Genomic DNA, 20,000 nt, shown 5'->3' on the forward strand with positions numbered 1-20,000 from the left:
CTAAGCATTTGACTTATTCTAGCTTCTCCCTTTTCCAATAGAATTAGCTTTACATTCATGAGATGTGGTGAGCAGAAGAATGTGCCATCCCCGCTAAGCTGGAACGCTGAGCCAATCCGTCCATCCACTGAAGGGCATTCTGTCCTTTGGCCAAGCAAAAGAATCACGGAAAACTGTGGTATGCAGGCATACCTGACTAAGACCAAAAATGGAATGTGTGTGTGTGTGTCACATTATGACGCGTTATCATTTGTGAGATAGAACAATGGTGAGGCCTTTTTGCTTGAATTGTGGCTTCATCTTTTAGAACAGGATCAAACTGGTGCAATAGCAGCATATCAGTCTAGTGTGAGTGGAACTTGCATAATAAAAAAAAAATCCCTCTCTCTCTTTTTTTTGGCACTGTTCTCATTTTTTGCCCATTACAAAATAGCCATGTGGCAGATTGCTACTAGATAAACATCAAACAAGAATGAAAGAGGAGATTACTGTAGACTCAGCATTAAGACCCAGCAGTGACTGTGGGACACCAGATGTACATGTGTTTGTCTTCCTCTGTGTGTGTGTGTGTGTGTGTGTGCATGTGTGTGTTTGTGTGCGTGTGAGAGTTAGAGAGAGAGAGAGAGAGTGTGTGAGAGAGAGAGAGCGAGAGTGTGTCTTCGCATTCCACACTCTTTTCTTGGGCTGGTACACTCTGCCTCCCCTAATCTCTGGTACAGAGCAGCACAGATCTCCAAAGCTAAGGATCAGTGGTTGATCTGGGCTCAAAGCTGTCATGCTGACCGCCACTCATTCAGATTGAGGAACGCGGGCAGGCAAGCAGGCCGCTGACACGTCAATGGGCCATTTGGCAAAAAAAAAAAAGTTGTTTAATCCCGACCTTCACTTCGCTGGGGGACAGACCGAGGCATTAGCGCACCTCTTCCAACTCTTCCATTAAAGGAGCTGTGAATGTCACTGTGTCATAAAAAAGTACTAGGTTAGCTGTGCTCAGACACAGGTGTACTGGGGCACTGGGCAGCTAATCTGTTCTTAATTAATGCAGGGGCTAAAAAGGTTGCTAAAAGAGGAAGGTCGTCATGATGTAGCACGTTCAAGATTAACAGGGTGCCATAAGGGTGTCCACTTTGGTGTTACCAGATTTGGGCTGGTGTGTACTGTCCCTCCCTAAATAGACACAATGGACTGTTTGACAATTTAACCCTTAAAGGTCCAGTATGTAGGAAATAATGGAAAATAAACTGTAACCATTCCAAAAATGATCACCATATGTTGTCAGAGAGTAAGGAAACACGATAAATTGAACTAATGGCTTATTTGACAACATTACTCTAACCCGTAAAACCCCGTAAACCCCATGAAAAAAAATGAGTTACGGGGCGGAATGTCTTGGAATTTTCGTTTATGTTTTGAACGATTCATTCTAGAATAGCGTATTAATAATGGGCTAGCGAGTCCTCCTATTTGGGTTGCCAAATTAGCAAAGGCCAACTGTCAACAGCTGTCAGTTGTAGTCATGAACGCCTACGAGAGGCAGGCAAATTTCCGAAATTTAAACAAGAAACAAATTAAGTGGACATCGGAGGAGCTTCCTGAGATGGTGACGTCTTCGTCAAACGAAGAATATCAAGTCTGACGCAGAGCTGCCCATATTTCTCCACAACAGGTAGCCTAGGCTAAACTTCATCTGCATCGCTAACTTCAGATAAATATGTTACGTTGGTTAGAGAGGTATTTTTTGTTTTCACTGTTTCCGTAATGTGTAGCTGGGTCATGGTTGGAGAAACGTTAAAGCAGCTGCAGGTCAACTAACGTTAGCTAAGTCTTAATTACATCTGGCAACCCAAGAGAGGCTCGCTTTTGGTAGTCTTGAGAACATTCACCAGTGTTTTGATTTTGGCCTGCAGAACGTTCGGTAACAATCCTACAAATCGCACCTTTAAAGGAGTACCGTCACACCGGTGTGACGGGAATGTTGGAAAATGAACGTTCTAAAGAATATCTGGGTTCATTGAATACAACATAGAATTTTAGAACCTTCAATTGTTGCGGAACTTAGAATGTTCAAAAACCTACACCTTTAAGGGTTAAATGCTTAAAATGTAATGCATGCATACCGTGACACTATCCTTCAGAAATAACTCATGGAAGTCTGCATAAATCCACAAGCCACATTTTCTTTGACTTGTTAATGGATACATCTGGGGTGGGTCTCAAAATGTTTTCACTGATGCACATGTTGGTATTCAAAGGGACATAGTTTAGAGTATAAAAGAGTAGTTGGAAAGAATCTTCACATCTGAGTGCAGTTTTGTTAATAACCTAACCCTCAAAAATCCAACCTCACATTATGGACCTTTCTGCCTGAAGGCAGTATCATACTCACTATAGGCATGGAGAAGCCTCAGGCTTGTCTGCACTGCAGGAAGATATAATGTCATTACGGCAGGTACAATGCCAAGAGGGGAAAAAGACGCTGCCAAGAACCGTTACTTGGTAGGTTTCAGTTCTCTTATTGCAGTCCCTCTCCGCTATGGTGCTGAGGAAAGAGCATATCATCTGCAAGTAAGGCCATTTAGAAAATGACGCTGGAAAATTGAGAGGTTCTGGGTCACTGGGCCGTAGGAGACCTCACTGGTGGCCTCACATGTGAACTTGACCTTTCTAGGCAAATAATAGCGCTGATGCGATCATTGAATTAGGAGTGATGCAAAGGCCATTTAGGGAAGTACTAGGGCCTGCAAACAGCAGAGAGAGATGTTATCTTCTCCCGGGGAGATGGAGGGTGGGGCTAGTTTTTAAGTGCACCGCTCCCCTGCCAAATTAGATACAGTACGTCGGTCACAAATGACTTAAGCCAATCCTCTTTTTTTGCAGCCACGCTCCCCAGTAACGTATGTGTGCACCTTAATCATTCCTCTTAGGCCAAACCTCATGGTTTTCATGTTTTTAATTATTGAGGGCTCTTTTCTCATTTCCTGTAAAGCTAATAGCTAGAGAAATGTCTCTGGAATTGTTGGTCCTGGGTTTTGCGGGAGCTCCTTAAACATATAAAGCCCTTCCTTGCCATAATGTTTGCCCTTTTGGCCTGGTGCCACAATTCATTGCATGACTGTTTCTGGTTGTAAGGGCATTTTCAAAACCAACATTGTTGTAAACAAGGTTGTGTAACAGCCAGAAAGCAAAACAAAGAGAAAGAACAGAAGATTTCAAAAGCATGTGATGTCATTTGATTTGAAAATGCAGTCCATTATTCCAGCAGCCACAGACACAACAATGGGGAACATGCATGCAAACATGTCAATTGATGGCAGTTTGTCAAGAACAATGTTTTTTCTTCCTCAAAGCTACATTACTTTTATGTTCTTATTAGCCATCACAGGAGGGGAGGAAGTGGGGAGTCTTGCTAAACAAATATAGGCTCAGTTGAATCTATTTCCCCATGGCATTTGAAACAAACTCCTCTCACAATCTCTCTCTAATATCTCACCTCATGAGGAAAAAATGTCTGTCTGGAGTGATTGAGAGGCGCATGCATCTACATTAGTTGGTGACAAATCAAGTTAATAGTAATTCTGCTGCATGTCTAGCTTGGAACAACATAATATGATTTGCAGCTCCTACCCAAACTAATACTTTCAGTGTGTGTGTGTATGTGTGTGTGTGTTTGTAACCTGCGTTGTGTTAAACCGTGCGGCTCAGCCCTGCACACACCCAGACTCGAACATGCAAACAGCAGTACCTCGCATCAGAAGTCGAGTGTGCTAGCAATCGAGCTAAAAGCCCTGGCTGCTAGCTCTCTTGCCAGGTTTACCAACGTACATACTGGACCAGTTGGCACACTTGTATGTGTGTGTGTTCATGTACGTGTGTGTGTGTGTGTGTGTGTGTGTGTGTGTGAGCGTGTGTGTGTGTGTGTGTGTGTGTGTGCGTGTGCACGTGTATTTTTATGCCCAGTGTGCCTCTATGTGTATTTGCACAGGAGGGATGGGTGGGTCATGCATGTCAGCTTAAGAACCAGCAACCTCAGGGGAGCAGTTCTCAGCTCCATCTATTGTCAACACTAGTGATACGAGCTGGAGGTCTGACTGATTTGAGATAAGGGGAATGGCATGCCATGAATGTGTGTGCAGGACAAGCGAGGAGGTGTGTGGAAGGGATTCAGCCAGGTTAGATGGCTTGCTAATGTCATGAGAATGCAATAGGATTCAGTGACCCCGATAAATTTCCATATGATAGTTTATCATTTATTAGCACCCAGCAGTGCCCAGGTGAGAAAGGGTTACTTATGGTTACTCAGGTGCTGGAGATCCAGCTATTGTCAAACATATAATAGCAGCACAGATAGCTTTGACATAGGCAGGGGATTTGAATCTTTGAATTTCCCCTTGGGGATCAATAAAGTATCTATCTATCTATCTATCTATCTATCTATTTATCTATCTATCTATCTATCTATCTATCTATCTATCTATCTATCTATCTATCTATTTGGGAAAAGGGCAGTGGTTTCAGTTCCGCTGCCAGAATACACACAGATAAATAAACACTCCCACACAAGAATGTCCATGTTAAGGCAAACGTATACAGAAGTGATGTCATCAAAATCCCAGAGAAACATGGAAGTTAACGGTACGGAATTGTGTGTGTTAATGTGTTGTGGTGTGTGTATATGTGTGTGTGTGTGTGTGTGTGTGTGTGTATGTGTGTGTGTGTGTGTCTGTGTGTGTGTGTGTCTATGTGAGTGAAAATGTGAGAGGGAGAATCCTAATATCGACATAAAAATAGAAACGTTATAATAACGTTATTAAAAAATAACAACCTATGGAGACCCTGAGGATGAACAGCTCAGGGATATAATAAATATAATGAAAAGTTGAACATACAAACAAACTTCTATGCTTTCACAGCCCAGCTGGGAAAACAAAAGACCTATGGTTCATTTAGTACCTCAAACCAGATGTATCAAACATTCTTCCCTTTGTTAACAAGCCTGTCAGCTCTACTCCACCCTTCTCATCTCCTCCTGGCTATCGATAAAATGTGCCTCTGAAGGATCTAAGGGTCCAAGAATAGTTAAACTTGAAAAAGGGAATGAATGACTATGCCACAGTGTTGGAAGTGTAGTAGAAAAAGCAAAGGAGTGCCTAAAAGTGGATATTCAGAAGCCTAATAATGAAAACAAAGTAAATGAAAACAAAGTTTCATTTCAATATCTACTTTGATAATTAAAGAACAATTGGTTTTGTACCTTGTACCTTGTACCTTGTACCAACTTTACACTGCGTTCTTGCGAAATGTTTCGCAAAGTTGTTACAAGCACTGACATTTAGAGTTCACTTCTACTTAAAATGCTACACCGAGGTAAGAATTTGGAGAGAGGAGAAAGTTTAATTTCAATATCTACTTTGTGCCTATTTTACGACAGCCCACCATTTTGCATGTAAGTTAAGGCTATGGTGTATGGCTCTATAACATATAACATTGCATCATATTTTGCATATAGCTCAATGTAATTTGAATACTGTATGTGCTTCGTTCATTTGAAAATTGAGCAATAGTGTCTGAAGCACAAGTGAGAAGTGTATTTTATAACCTAATTCCAAATGTGGTGTTTCACTGGGGGGAAATGAGGCATGTTTGGAATTCACACAATTTGATTTAAATTCTATAATCTCTCTATGGCCTACAATTGTAGCTAGTAGGCCCTATTGCAAAATAATTATTATTTCAAACGTGCTAAGACTGGTACTCAATTGCAATAGATATTTTTAAAGCTGATTATGCCACTGCATGGGAAGGTGTTTGGATTTCGCAATAAACCGCTTACGTTATTCCTGTGTGTTGTGCTGAAAAACTAGGCCTAATTTGTCAATTCTTGTGACGGCAACGCGTTTGCTGTGAGTCAGAAGTCATTTAGTTCCACTCTTGTATCCGCCCACAGTCACCGTTGTAGTGTGACAGCATGCTGGAAGAAGGGTGTGTATCCTGAAACTTAGTATAGCCTATCAACAGCAGGTCTGATCAGCTCCACAGTATGTTCTTCTCAAGACTGATAAGTGTTCATACTTAAACAAACTCACAGAACACAGTATAAATAACAATCTGTAGTTAATAAAAGAGTGGGAAACGTCAATTGACAGAACTGAGGGACTACAAAAGCGGAAGTAACTCACTCGTTTTTGGTGAATTCATCCGCGAAGCCACCCAAGAACAGTCTTTTTTTTTTTACCTTTTAACTGACGATTAATTTGGTTGCTTAACTCTTTAGATAACCAGCTTGCTGCTTGTGATTGTGAGCAAGAAGCACAAGAAAGATAAGCAATTATGACGTTCTGGAAGATAGTTGAGTTTCTCGCAATTATGCTACATTATTGTAGAATATACTGTATTGAAATTAGTAGTGCAGTAGCCTACAGTATAGGCAGACTATACAGACTTATCTAGTTTCATTGACAATGGTTAACATGGAAAATAAACAATATGACTTAAATGTGCCGTTGTCCTCCACAGCATTTCGTCAGATAACAGGTGAACTGTTTATCACTCACCTTGGCCGAGAATCTGAAGACACAGAGTTGCAGCTATGAACAGAGTGTAATGTTGGCGACTTTCGAGGTCCGAGAGGAGTCGGCTGAAGACTGGCTGGAGAAAGAAGATTCCCCTGTGAGGAGAAAGACCCTCTTCCCCTCTCCAGAAATACCTCGGTGGTCCCAGCATCATTGCACCCAGAGTCCGAAGGCAACACCAGAAGAGGGACGTTGATGACCCCAAGTCTCGGCACGGAACTGACAGCCCCACAGCTAACTGAGGCTGAAAGATTATGAAAGGTCCCACAACTACTCGTCGCAGGTGACAGCCGGGCTGCATTTGTTGATCCATTGTCGATACCTAGGAATTCGCTGTCTCTGTGGCTCAGCTGGTTGGCATTGTTAACATGCTGTACGGGCCGTCCGTCCAAAGAAATGTTACTAAGGAACAGCAAGGCTGCCTGTCGCCTGCGCGAATCCCGACTTCTCCTCAGGTGCTCTTTCTGCGGTTTACTGCTACTACTGCCCAACGCACAGTGCGCACTGCAGGCAGCAGCCGCCATTCTCAAGTAAACGGTACTAGGCTACACTCAAAGCATTTTACCCGGCTCGAGACAGCTGCTCACGCCCACTAAAGACCCATTGGTCTGCAGCGTGACGGTATGTTAAGTACCAAGCGCGTAGAAGAATTTCATTGGCCTCTGCCTTCATCAGTACAGGGTTTAATACTTCTACAGGCGGACAAAGCTGCAGGTTTTGTTTAGTCCTGTCTAATTCACCTTGCCTAGTTGTGTTCATCTCCCTGAAAAATAACACTGCCGCCATGAAGCCATTTTATAATCAAATCCATAGGCTACAGAATATCTTACAAAATAGCACTGTGTGTGTACAGAGCAGGGTAGGCCTACATTACAGAATTCCTTAAAGCCTACTGTGAAATATATCTATAAAAAATATATATATATGTCATTATTATATGGATAATAATTAGGCTATTCTATAACTAAAGTTACTGTTAACCACTTTCAGGGAGCTGAAGTTATGGCAGCAGGTAGGCCTAGGCAACAAACTTCAGACATTGACAGGAATCTCACCCCTACCTTGAATGTGTTTTGAACACAGAAAATGAGTAGTTTTGAGCCAAGATTCTAGAGTGCCACACTCTACGATATTTGGTTTTGAGTTCTAATGAAAAGGCCAAGAAGCAAACAGATTTCTACATCATGTTGTTTATTCGGTGAAACCCACAGTAGATCCTACAGTAGTCAGTAAAACAACTTGAGGTCTTCAACTGTTTAAATAACATTTACCTGTTTTTCATCTATCTATTGCTATCACAGAGAAAAAAAGCTGCATTTCATCTTTCTATAAAAATTCGCTCCTCCATGATTTATTATGGCTAATAAGGCTGTAATGACAACTGTATCACCCAGTGTATAACCCATTCACATACTGGTAATACACCTCTAAAATCTGACCCTCCCTACTGCAATCTATGACCACAGCAATGTATCAGTTCTTTGCATTTCCCTCCATGTGTGACACATACTTAAAACAATTAAAAATTGTGCATGTTTTTTTTTTTTACAATTTTTCAATGAATGCACTTTTTGCAAACATTTTTAGCTGATTCGAGTGGCGATATTTACTGACGACTGTGATACTTTGGCAGCTGGCGGTGCATAGCAAACCCTCTTAAATAGCCCGTGGCTGGGCCTGGCTGGCTGGCTGGCACACTTATCCCTGACTGACTGCACTGCTCCAACTGATATCTGCTGACTTGACTTCTGTGTTAGAGCCTCCCTTCTTACAGAAGCTAAAAATGGCTGCAGGGCTTTTAATGACATTGTGTGTTATCATTCCATGACGAATGTTTATGCTTGTTATCTTTTTGCTGTTCTGAGAGTATTTTTGTTTTATGATGTTACATAAACAGTGACGTCACGTAATTCTATTTTTTGTGATACATAAACTCAGGATGAGAGACCCCCCCCCCCCTCTCGCACGTTCTTCGTGATTACATAAGAAACGGTCAGAGTCAGAGCTGTAGGTGCCCTTTGCTGGCCCCTAGGGACTTGTGCAGTCATCCGTGTGCCTCATCTGGCTGGCAGAGACTGGAGGGGTGAGAGAGAGGCAGGGGCCTGTGGGAAGGTCACGGTGCCACCACTGCGCATGCTGGCTGAGCTGCCCTATTTCATAACACATTTCCCCCAGGGAGGGCAATTTATGCTCAGCAGGCTGGGCCGACCATCCCCATGCCACTCCCGATTACCGTGCATCCACAATGACCCAGCTCTCTCGCTCCCTTTCCCTCTCTCACTCTCTTGCTGCCTCTCCCTCTCTCGCTCTATTTTCTGCTATCTCTCTTCCCTCGTCTCCTCCTCTCCACCTCTTCTTCTCTTTTGCACTTTCACTCCATCCCACCTAAACTGTATGTGCCCTTTGCTATTATACCCTGTTTAAATTCCTTTAGGACAAAGACACCATTTCTTCTAATTTCACAGCCTTTCTCATTCATTCTGATGCTTTCTCTCCAATTATTTTGGCGTTTACAACATCAGACTCCATGATGTGTAGATCAACTTGTATGCAAATCGAATGGAAATGACTGGATGCAAAGGATGCAAAAGGCCCATTTATCATAAACAGTTCTGGGCTGTAGCCCACAGAGTGCCTGCGTTTATAAATGACTTGTTAAAACACTGTTTTTTACTACGAGGTTCGCAGAGCTAAAGCGGATTCGTTTCACTGTGGGATGAGTGCTGCTTTGACTCTGTGTCAAAACAGCTCCTCTTTCATAGAGTTATCTCCATGCGGATGCTTTTGATCTCTCTTGCTCTGCCTTCTATTCTCTGTCTGCATCATGCACAAACCCACACACAGACACACAGACACACAGACACACACACACACAAACCCACAGACAGACACACACACACACACACACACACACACACACACAAACCCACACACACACACACACACACACACACACACACACACACACACAAACCCACAGACAGACAGACACACACATATACACACAGACTCTCTCTCTCTGTCTCTCTCTCTCTTTCACTCTCTCCCACATACACACTCACACACACACACACACACACACACACACACACACACACACACACAAACAAAGCAGCTCCCGCTCACAGGTAATAATCCTCCTCCTCTATGTCCCCGTCTCCCTCCTCAAACCCCAGGGCCTCGATGTCGTGCGTGATGTCACTGATCCGCCGGTTGAAGTCCTGCGAGCCGGATGGGAGGGACCAGCTGTCGTAACCACGGACAGCCGTCGCCGAGGTGCTGCTCATGCTGCGCTTGATGCGCCCAAAGCTGTCCGTGAGGATCCCGCCCTCCCGGATTCCGATGCCTTCCAGAAAGCTCTCGAAGACTCCCACGTCCTTGTCTGGGATGAATGGCCGCATACCTATAGAGGTATAGAGGGGGAGTGAGAGTGTCACAACTGGCACATAAAACAGAACTTTCTACTGCCTGTCCTGGCCGTGCTGAACAGTCATTGCGGATCAAACGTCTGCCTTTGTGTGCCAGCCATGGAGGCGCTTATGAGAAGAGGAGCCAGGACAGAGGGAATGAGTTTGTTTTTCTGAGATGAATTACTGTGGAATCTGTATTCTTCTCGCAGAGACCACAAAACAGCAGGAGTAGAACTTGAGGATGTGCGCAGACACACACACTCACACACAAACACGGATGGATAGACTGACACACACACACACACACACACACACACCCACACACAAACAAAGGCACATGCATATGCATGCGCACACACACACACACACACACACACACACACAATGTCATTGAATCAATGACATTAGCTCATTATTTGTTTACCTCAACAGACACATCTATCTATCCAGGGAAAAGCCTGAGGAAAATAAAGACATTACTACACTCCATTTAGTGTCTCTGTTCAGGATTTGACAGCACACACACAAATGTGAGTGTGATTGAATGAAAGTCTGCGTGACTGGCTGTGTGTGTGTGTGTGCGCACATGTTTTTGCATGCCAAACCTTTTTCTACTTTGCTTTCTGGTCTACACTTTGTTGCCAGTGATGCATGCCAACAGTGTCGACTAGTGTGAAGAATTAGCCAGCACTAACAGCCACAAATGTGCATTTCTATCAGGTCAGATGGAGAAGTGTGTTCATGCGCTCTCCACACTTTGTCTTAATGTCTTTGGCAGCACCTTTTGGAGCAATAGATCCTTGTCCATACCTTTCATTAGTTACACGGGATTAGGACAGGTGGCCATGCATATTCATATTCCTTCTTCATATTTACTTCTGTGCACCATGAGTAAGCTTTCATTTTTATCTCTTTAACAGACCAGCGGTGAGTGCCAATCACTCATAGTCCACTCCATGCACAATGCCAGGCCTAATTGCTGATGAATATTCATAGGACATAAAGGCACAAAAAAATTCACCACGTTTACTGACAAAAGCCTACGGAAGACACCAAAGCAGTCCATAAGGAGAGAGGTAATGGAGGCTTGTGATCTGATGTGCTGCAAGGCTAGATGGGTTAGAAGTTAGAATGATTCGAAAGGCTCTGGGGCTCTCATAGAACACAGTGATCAACATTATTATCATTATTATTATTATCATTATTATTAGAATTCTAGAATTTCTTGAAGAGCCCTGGCCTGTGATTGGACAGCTCACCGAGCAGCAGGAACTTGCGGGTGTCCCCGTAGAGCTGCAGCAGGTCGGAGCAGAACTCGTCGATGGGGGCGCCCATCCGGTACTCGCGGAGCAGCACGGCGAAGCGCTGGATTTCCTGGGGACTCAGCCTGTTTCGGAGCTGTGAAGCACAGAGGAGTGCGAGCACAGGGGACCGCGTCAGACACACAAACCGAGAACTTGGACACAAGTTTGTATGCACAGATGGACCGAGACATTTGGCCAACAACAAACTAACAAGGGTCATAATTTAGCATTCAGTGATTTGCCAATGGAGATAGTGACGAATGTTGACATTGCTAATCTCTGTCCTCTCCATCTGGTATGAGTAAGGCACCCACAAGGAAACGTCTTATAATACTCTTATGAATGAGCATACATTCTTGTATGAGTTGTGTATGTTGCATTGTCTGTACTGTCTGTGCTGCACTGTCTGTACTGTCTGTGCTGTCAGTCCTGAGCCTTACACTAAACCAAATTCCAGGTGATGTTTTGTCGTATTGGCAGTAAAGCATTGACTTGACTGACTTGATTTGACTAGACATGACACAACTCACTGACTAACTGACACTTAACCATTAAGTTTTGTGCTCTTGTTGGGATACAGAAGCAAGCAGACTAGATAAGTAAACTTAAAACCACTGAACCACTACAGGTGAATTTTTGGTGAAAGAAAAGACTGAATGGGATGTTATTGAAGAACCATGCCTTTTGCCAGCACAGAAAAAAATCCTCTAAACAGTTGGGTCTAGATGGCAACAGGCAACCAACCATCAAAAGCCCATCCCCAAGTTGATGTACCTGTCAAATCAACCAAACCCCCATGCCACTCTTTAACACAACGCATCACAGCTGTGACACCCACAACAAGGTCCTGCTCTCACCTCATGCTCACTTGCGCAGGCATCAACAGATTCATTAAACAAACACACACACACACACACACTGTCATGCCTGCATGCCATCTCTCAGGTCCCCACCCCTCCTCTTCCTCTCCCACCCCTCCTCTTGCTCTCTCCTCTCCTCACCGTGATCATGTACTCCTGCATGAGCTGCACGCAGGCGTTGTTGGGCTCGCCGTCGCTGTGCACCGACGCCAGGCTCCGGTGCGAGCCCTGGTAGGATAGTGACGAGCTCTCGCTGTAGGTCTCGCTGTAGTACGGGTCAAAGGCGTCTGAGCCATCACTGTGGAAACAAGCATCTCCTCTCATCCACTTCCGTTAAGCCGTGTTATGATGTGTATACGGCGGGAACAAACAACTACTAGAAGCTAGGCCTGAGAGTGCCCTGGAGGACCAGAAGCTAAGGTGCTAATTAAGGCCTAGGAGACAGAGGGAGAGAGATACCACCATAGCCAGCACTAACATAGTGACCACACATTGGCCATAGAGAGAGGCCGCAACAAACAAACATGGCAACCGAAAGAGGAGAGGGTATGCACATGCTGCACACAAGAAATCGAAAATGAAAAACATTTTCTTTTACATTGTAAAAAATTTGAAAACATCAGATTAATATATTTCACAAAATTTGAAAAAATAATATCCGAATTTTAAAAATGTACAGAATGACACCTTATTACCACTAGCGGCACGATATGTCACAGAATGCAATAAAGCACGAGACAGCCACTAGGCAAGCAAATATGTACATTTATCTTTCCTTTCTTTGCTTCTTTTTTTTTTCTTTTCTCCATTGTGTGCTTTTGTGTGTATGTTTGGGGGAGGGGGTGGAGTGTGTGGCGTGGGTGGGTGTGTGTATATGTGAGTGTGTGTGTGTGTGTGTGCTCTAATGTTCTATTATTTTTATTATTCTCCATAGTCCATGTCAATTGTTATTATTATTATTGCTAATTATTTGATGTAACTACTGCTTTGGCAACATTGTAACACTTACAGTCATGCCAAAAAAGCTCATTGAATTGAAATTGAAAATTGAGATACGGTGCTAGAGAGAACCCTAGTGTAAACTGCCCCCTGTGGGACTGTGATGTCTGGGTGTGATTTGCAATCTGTGGTGTAAGCATACTGTACATCAACTGTAATTATGCCTGTACTTTGGCATTTGGCTCAAACCCTCCTGCCCATCTGTATGACAGTAGACTGCATGAGCACTTCCTGTCCATCTGTATGACAGTAGACTGCATGAGCACTTCCTGTCCATCTGTAGGACAGTAGTGCATGAGCACCACCTGCCCATCTGTAGGACAGTAGACTGCATGAGCACTTCCTGTCCATCTGTAGGACAGTAGACTGCATGAGCTTCTGCACGTTGCACTATGAGTGAGGTTCTAAAAGACTGAAACAGTTTGTCCGTGCACAAATAAAACAGAAACACCAATAACACACACACACACACACACACACACACACATACACACACAGATGGTCACGTCTGCCTGTTCCTGCCTCTCTCCCTTTGGTTTTGGTGTTTACTTACAAGGAGCTACAGCAGCTGAAGTCAGCGTCATAGCCGTATGTCATATCTGTCAAGCAGCTGTCACCTTGGCAACCAAAGGAGAGGGATGGAGCGAGACAGGGAGAAGGAATGAGAGGGAGAAAAATAAGGACCCATTAGTCGGCATCATCAGCAGCTAACAAAATGGTTGGCCTCAGTGGATGTGACCCCCCTCTTCCCCACTGAGAAGCAAATTTATCAAAGCGGAGCTCTGTTGCACTGTTGAAAATGTATGTCCGACTAAACCCATCTGTTAGGCTGTGATAGTGGAATGAGGATTAAAAGCATATGAAAACAGTATGTGCATGCTTGCATGTGTATGTATGTCTATCAGTGTGTGTGTCTGCCTGTGTGTGTGTGTGTGTCTGTGTGTCTGTGTGTATGTATGTGTGTGTGTGTGTGTGTGTGTGTGTCTGTGTGTGTGTATATATGTATGTGTGTGTGTGTGTGCGTGTGTGTGTGTGTCTGCACGCACATGTAGTAGGGAGTGTAGTTTTTTTCTCTACTTTGACAGTCAATGCTAAAGTACAGCAACACCCATCTAAATGAGGATTGAGCATAATGTCACAATGCATTAGTACGCCTCTGTGAGCAGCACAGACTCGGGGCCTGACTGGCGGGGATTTACCCTCCCAGGGGGACAGCTGTCACTCACTTCTCTGTAACCAATAGCGGTCAGGCATGGTGTAGTGGAAGCCCGCCCTGTCCACACACTCAATGGTCTGCTGCCCGTAGATAATCTGGAACATCTGACAAATGAGCGCACAGTACTCCTCGGCAGCATCCTATACGTAAGATGGGATCATAATGGACAGTAATTTACAACAGAACTCCATGATACAGATGGCCTGATACAGAACATTGTGTGCCAAACAGAATGTTAATAATTTCAAAAATCAGTTTTTTTTTACCCATATTTTTCCTAGTAACATCTTTAATAGTTACGTCAGCTGAGCTAGAAGTAATAGATTGTCCATAGGGAATGTAACGGTCATGCCCATTGGATGTTTATGCTGTCTGTGCACATGCTGTAAAACTCCTCACAGCAATTGGATCTGGCTCAGCAATGTCTGACACACACACACACACACACACACACACACACACACACGCACACACACAGTCAAACAGACAAACACACACACACACACACATTTGCACGTGTGCACATCAACACAGACACACACACACCCTTGAGACAGTATTACATAAGCCATTGCATTGCATCACCCTGGGAGTCCATACTAAGTGGCTGTGTTTGTAAAGCAACACAGCTCAGTCAGATCTCAGTGGACGGTCGGTCACTGCACTGTCTTGTGTAAGCTTTTCTCTGACTGTGCAGTGTCACATTCACTTAACCGACAAATCTATCCATTTCTAAGGCTTAATCCCTGTAGTTTTCCTCAGCAATGGAAATGGGCAAAAACTGATGCCATGTTGGGTGGAAAACATTGACCGTTGATCAATTAGCAGTGAACTTGATTGACTGTTGATCAATTAGCAGTGAACTTGATTGACCTTGATTGTTCTTGATTGACCTTACCCTGTTCTCCACGGCCAGGATGACCAGGTTGCAGTAGGCATCTGGGCAGGGCGTGGGCTCCAGGGGGTTGTGGTTCCTCCTCTCCCAGCTCCCATAGACCTTGCCCCGCTCCCAGCTGCCTGTGCAGGCGTGCCTGCGCTCCCAACTGCCCCCGGGCGTGTGCTTCCGCTCCCAGCTACCACCCCCTGGCTTGCCCCCGCCTGGCCCGTGTCTCTTCTCCCAGCTACCCCCCACCCCGGGCACGCGCCGCTCCCAGCTGCCCCCTACTGGTCGCCGGTCCCCCCAGCTGCCGCTCATGGGTCGCTTCTCCCAGCTCCCCCCGCCGGCCCTCCGGGTCTGCCGACGCTCCCAGCTGCCTGAAACGCGTTTGCGCTCGAGGCTCCCACCACCACCTCCTCCAGTGGGGCCCCCCACCCCACCACCCTTGACCCCAGCCTGCTGCTGCTGCTGCTGCTGCTGCTGCTGCTGGCTCTCTCTGCTCTGGCGTGAGGAGGGTTTCCAGTCCACGCCACAGATGGTGTGGCGCCGCTCCATAGTGCCCCCTGCTGGCCGGGGGTCTGCGTTGCTCATGGTCTGCCGGCGACCCTCAATGCCCCCGGACTTCTTCTCCAGGCTGTCCCCAGCCAGCACTGTGTCCACATTCAGACCTACAGCATGCCCATATGTTCAAACAAACAAACAAACACACATACACACACACACAAAGAAATAAGCGAGCACGCATACAAACAGTGTACTGTGAGCATCGCAGCTGATTCAGATGAACAGGAGCACATGATGAGGATATATGCTTGAGAACACATTATTGCTGTATATTAGGGACATATTCTTTTTGAGGCCTTTTGAGACAAAACCTAGACAAGCAACACAAACATGATATGTTTATAATGGTGATTATGTTCTCGTGTGAGTTTGTGTGTGTGTGTGTGTGTGTGTGTGTGTGTCTATCCCCACTCATACCCGTCTTGAGCACGAGCAGGTGCAGGGCGTCGTCTCTCAGGTAGGATGCGGCGGCGATCTCGTGCGTGGGGATGCGCAGCAGCAGCTTCTCGTTGTCCCTCCAGGTGAGCAGAAGGCAGCGTGCCGACAGGCTCAGGATGCAGTCCTGCTCCGGGCTGGTCTTCAGCGGCAGCACCTTCAGCTTCTGCAGCCCACAGACAAACAGCAAAGCCTCAGTTTGGCTCTAAGCTCACGTGTCAGCTGTACGCCTGGATGAGCATCTTGTCCTACTTTGACCACTTCGCTCTTTGATCTCTGAGGCTCTGCAGCACATGCATAAGAAGATATTCACTATACTAGCTGAGTCTGGAACTTCTGGCTGACTGAGTGACTGACTCACTGATTGATTGATTGTTTGTTTGATCGATTGATTGATTCATCATTCATTCATTCATCCAACCATTCATTCACTGATTCATTCATTCATTCATTCATTCATTCATTCATTCATTTATGTCTATTTTCATTTCTTCTTTCAATCTACCAATTCATTCATATTTCATTTAGTCAGAAAACACAGTCAGTCAATAAGCCAGTAAGCCAGTCTCAGACAGAATTTAGATGTCTTCTAAACAAATATATGAGCAAAAAATCAAGTTTCACTCTGCGGTCAATATCTCATTACATCTGTGCAGACAGTTGCTTGCGAATGCTTGCTCAAATCCATTCATAATTTGGGGCTCCTATCTTCTTACGCTACTGAATGAGAAAAAAAATGCAATATTATGCAATTTAATTTGTTCTTTTGTTTGTTCTTTCAACCCTCTGTACACCCATTTATGTGCCTATTTGCCTGTTCATCCTCTGTTGCAGTGCTCAACCAATTATCCTTCCGCAAATTTGAGAGCTGGAGTGCAGGGGGCCTAAAGAGAGGTTTATTTGGTCTTCGGAGAAGAGGAGGGTTTCTGAGAAGAGAGGAGGGTTTCTGAGAAGAGCGCCGCCGCTTATCGCAGACCAAATCCCTTCACCTCCAAAACTTACATGTCTGTTTTCTAACCTAATTTACCGGGGATTTGGGAGAAAAGCAGAACCTGGATTACTTCTCTGTAATTCTTTTTAGGACCACGTCTGTTAACATCTCAGTCGGCCCATTTCCCAGGCAAGGATTATGCTTGCTTTTAGACTAAATAATGTTCACAATGTTGATGCTACACTGATTGCCAAATTTAAATCCACGGTCAGACTTAATCCCTGTCTGGAAATGCAAACCTGTGTATTCGGTACGCACACACACACACACACACACACACACACACACACACACACCTACACACACACACACACACACACACACACACACACACACACACACACACACACTCACACCTACACACACACTCACACCTTCACACACACACACACACACACACACACACACACACACACACACACACAACACACACACACACACACACACACACACACACACACACACACACACACACATTTTGTTGACACATAGAGAAGTGGGTATACTGATATACTGAATAGTGCCTTGTTGTGGCTGTACTACAGAGAGTACTTCACCCTGGCTGTGTCCAGAAGCTGCAGAAGCTCATCTCTGCTGGAGGGGTTGAGGGAACAGGACACCCATGTCAGGTGGCCCAGGAACTGGAGACAAATAGAGAAGAATGGTCAAGAAGTCACAAAATCATACTCATTACTCTAATTGATTTCTGAATATGGGTCTGCTACAGCTCTGGAAAAAAATAAGAGACAACTGCACATTTTTCTGGTGTCATCCTATGGTTGCCGACAAATGAGTTGTTGGTCATATTCAAAATTATTTTTTTCCAGCGCTGTAGCTGCTAGTGAAACTCATTTGATCAATCATTTGATCCAAGGCCATCAATCTTTCAAAGCTCCATCAGGCCCAAAAACGTACACATGTACTTACAATACATGCAAGGGTAACACTAGTGAATGTTGGGGCAGCCGTGGCCTACTGGTTAGCGCTTCGGACTTGTTACCGGAGGATTGCCGGTTCGAACCCCGACCTCTAGGCACGGCTGAAGTGCCCTTGAGCAAGGCACCTAACCCCTCACTGCTCCCCGAGTGCCGCTGTTGTTGCAGGCAGCTCACTGCGCCGGGATTAGTGTGTGCTTCACCTCACTGTGTGTTCACTGTGTGCTGAGTGTGTTTCACTAATTCACGGATTGGGATAAAAGCAGAGACCAAATTTTCCTTACGGGATCAAAAGAGTATATATACTTATACTTATACTTATAATGTGATTGTGCAGAGCTGCCAACCTTCACGCATTCGATTGGTGTAAGAGTGCATGGAGCTAATCAAATGAATGAATCTCACTCGCAATGTGTGAGAGTTGGCAGCTCTGTTGTGCGCGTGAGTGAGTGAAGCTCTGTGGGCAGGTGTAGGCATGTGTGTGTGTGTGTGTGTGTGCGTGCGTGTGAGTGAGTGAAACTCTATGGGCAGGTGCACGTGTAGGCATGTGTGTGAATGAGCCGATGATGTGCACATGCATGACTGTGCACATGTGACTATGTGCAATGCACGCGTGTGCTAGCAGCGTGTGCCTGTGTTGTTTGTGTGTTTGTTTGTTTGTTTGTATGAACAAGCCCTGGCAGCATCCTGTTGACCTCCAGCTGACCTTGACCTCCTTCTCCACGTAGTCATAGATGAGCCTCTCGGGGTGGATGAGGTAGTCCGGCGGGTACAGGGGCACCGTGTGGAGTGGCCGGCGCACGTTCCCCTTGTCCGCCTGGTGTCGAGCCGCCTTGGAGGAAACCAGCCTCTTAATGGGGGACATGAAGCCCTGCGAGACAGGCACACTGGACTTCAGTATCCCGAGAGAGCGCACACATTATGCAATATCACAGAGTCTGGGGGCGCTGTGGCGCAATTGGCCACAGCACCCGTACCACATTCGGGTCCGAATGCCCACGGGGACCCTGAGTTCGGGTCATTTCTTAATCCTATCACTCTCTCCCACTCACTTCCTGTCAATCTCTCTTTACTGACCTATCACAATAAAGGTAAAATGCCCCCAAATATATACTTAAAAACCAATACAAGGACGGGACAACTGATCAAGAACTGCTGTGTGTTTCTTATATTAGTAACTTTCCAATAAACACTCTAATAATGAATAGCAAGAACTGAGTACATTTAGGAAGTGTATTGCACCTGCAGCAGGGGCCGGTGGGTGAGTGTGTGTCTAGCTGTCATGTCATGAAGATGACTGAGGGGGCAGTCAAACACATCATGTCACATGTTGAGTGATGTGTCACAAGCTGCTGAGTGATGTAGGGACAGAAAGCCACACACTCCCAACACCCTGCTGTCAGCACTTTCTCATCATGATGAATCCTCCATTTTTTTCATTCCTGCTGTATCACATCACTCCCTAATTACAAACTCATTTCTACCAAAGACTGGGTAGGGATGGGAGGGGCTGGGTACAGCCTGTGAGAAATGCACCTGTAAACCTGTGTATGTGTAAACGCAGATATAAATGTGTGCGTGTGTGTTTGTGTGTCTGGCAGAGAGTGTGTGAGTGTTTGTGTGTGTGTGTGTGCGTGCGTGTGTGTATGTGTGTGTGTGTGTGTGTGTGTGTGTACCGTATTTTTCGGACTATAAGTCACACTTTTTGACTGGTGCGACTTATAGTCCGGAAAATACGGTCTATGTATGGGCTGGTCCATAATCTAAGGTGTGGTTGAAGAGAGTGGGCAGGAGAGAGGCAGGACGAGGGCAACTGTCACCCCTGAGGAACAGCTGGTGC

The 20,000-nt window shown here is 45.2% G+C and overlaps 2 protein-coding genes across 2 annotated transcripts in view; both read right to left on the reverse strand.

The window, feature by feature from the left end:
- cables2b (Cdk5 and Abl enzyme substrate 2b) overlaps positions 1-7,132 on the reverse strand; it is a 32,413-nt gene extending 25,281 nt beyond the window's left edge. Inside the window, exon 1 of the mRNA XM_042099155.1 lies at positions 6,552-7,132. Coding sequence (XP_041955089.1) covers positions 6,552-7,093 — 542 coding nt within the window. The 5' untranslated portion in view covers positions 7,094-7,132. The remainder of the gene's footprint in view (positions 1-6,551) is intronic.
- A 2,446-nt stretch (positions 7,133-9,578) lies between these two features.
- The window catches only part of ccm2l (CCM2 like scaffold protein), a 12,059-nt gene continuing 1,637 nt past the window's right edge, over positions 9,579-20,000 (reverse strand). Inside the window, exons 2-10 of the mRNA XM_042099152.1 lie at positions 18,867-19,031; positions 17,783-17,866; positions 16,217-16,400; positions 15,257-15,903; positions 14,369-14,498; positions 13,696-13,759; positions 12,285-12,441; positions 11,239-11,377; positions 9,579-9,972 (exon numbers count right to left, since the gene is read on the reverse strand). Coding sequence (XP_041955086.1) covers positions 9,692-9,972; positions 11,239-11,377; positions 12,285-12,441; positions 13,696-13,759; positions 14,369-14,498; positions 15,257-15,903; positions 16,217-16,400; positions 17,783-17,866; positions 18,867-19,031 — 1,851 coding nt within the window. The 3' untranslated portion in view covers positions 9,579-9,691. The remainder of the gene's footprint in view (positions 9,973-11,238; positions 11,378-12,284; positions 12,442-13,695; positions 13,760-14,368; positions 14,499-15,256; positions 15,904-16,216; positions 16,401-17,782; positions 17,867-18,866; positions 19,032-20,000) is intronic.

This window comes from Alosa sapidissima, chromosome 7 (assembly GCF_018492685.1).
Source record: "Alosa sapidissima isolate fAloSap1 chromosome 7, fAloSap1.pri, whole genome shotgun sequence".
Lineage (NCBI taxonomy): Eukaryota > Metazoa > Chordata > Actinopteri > Clupeiformes > Clupeidae > Alosa > Alosa sapidissima.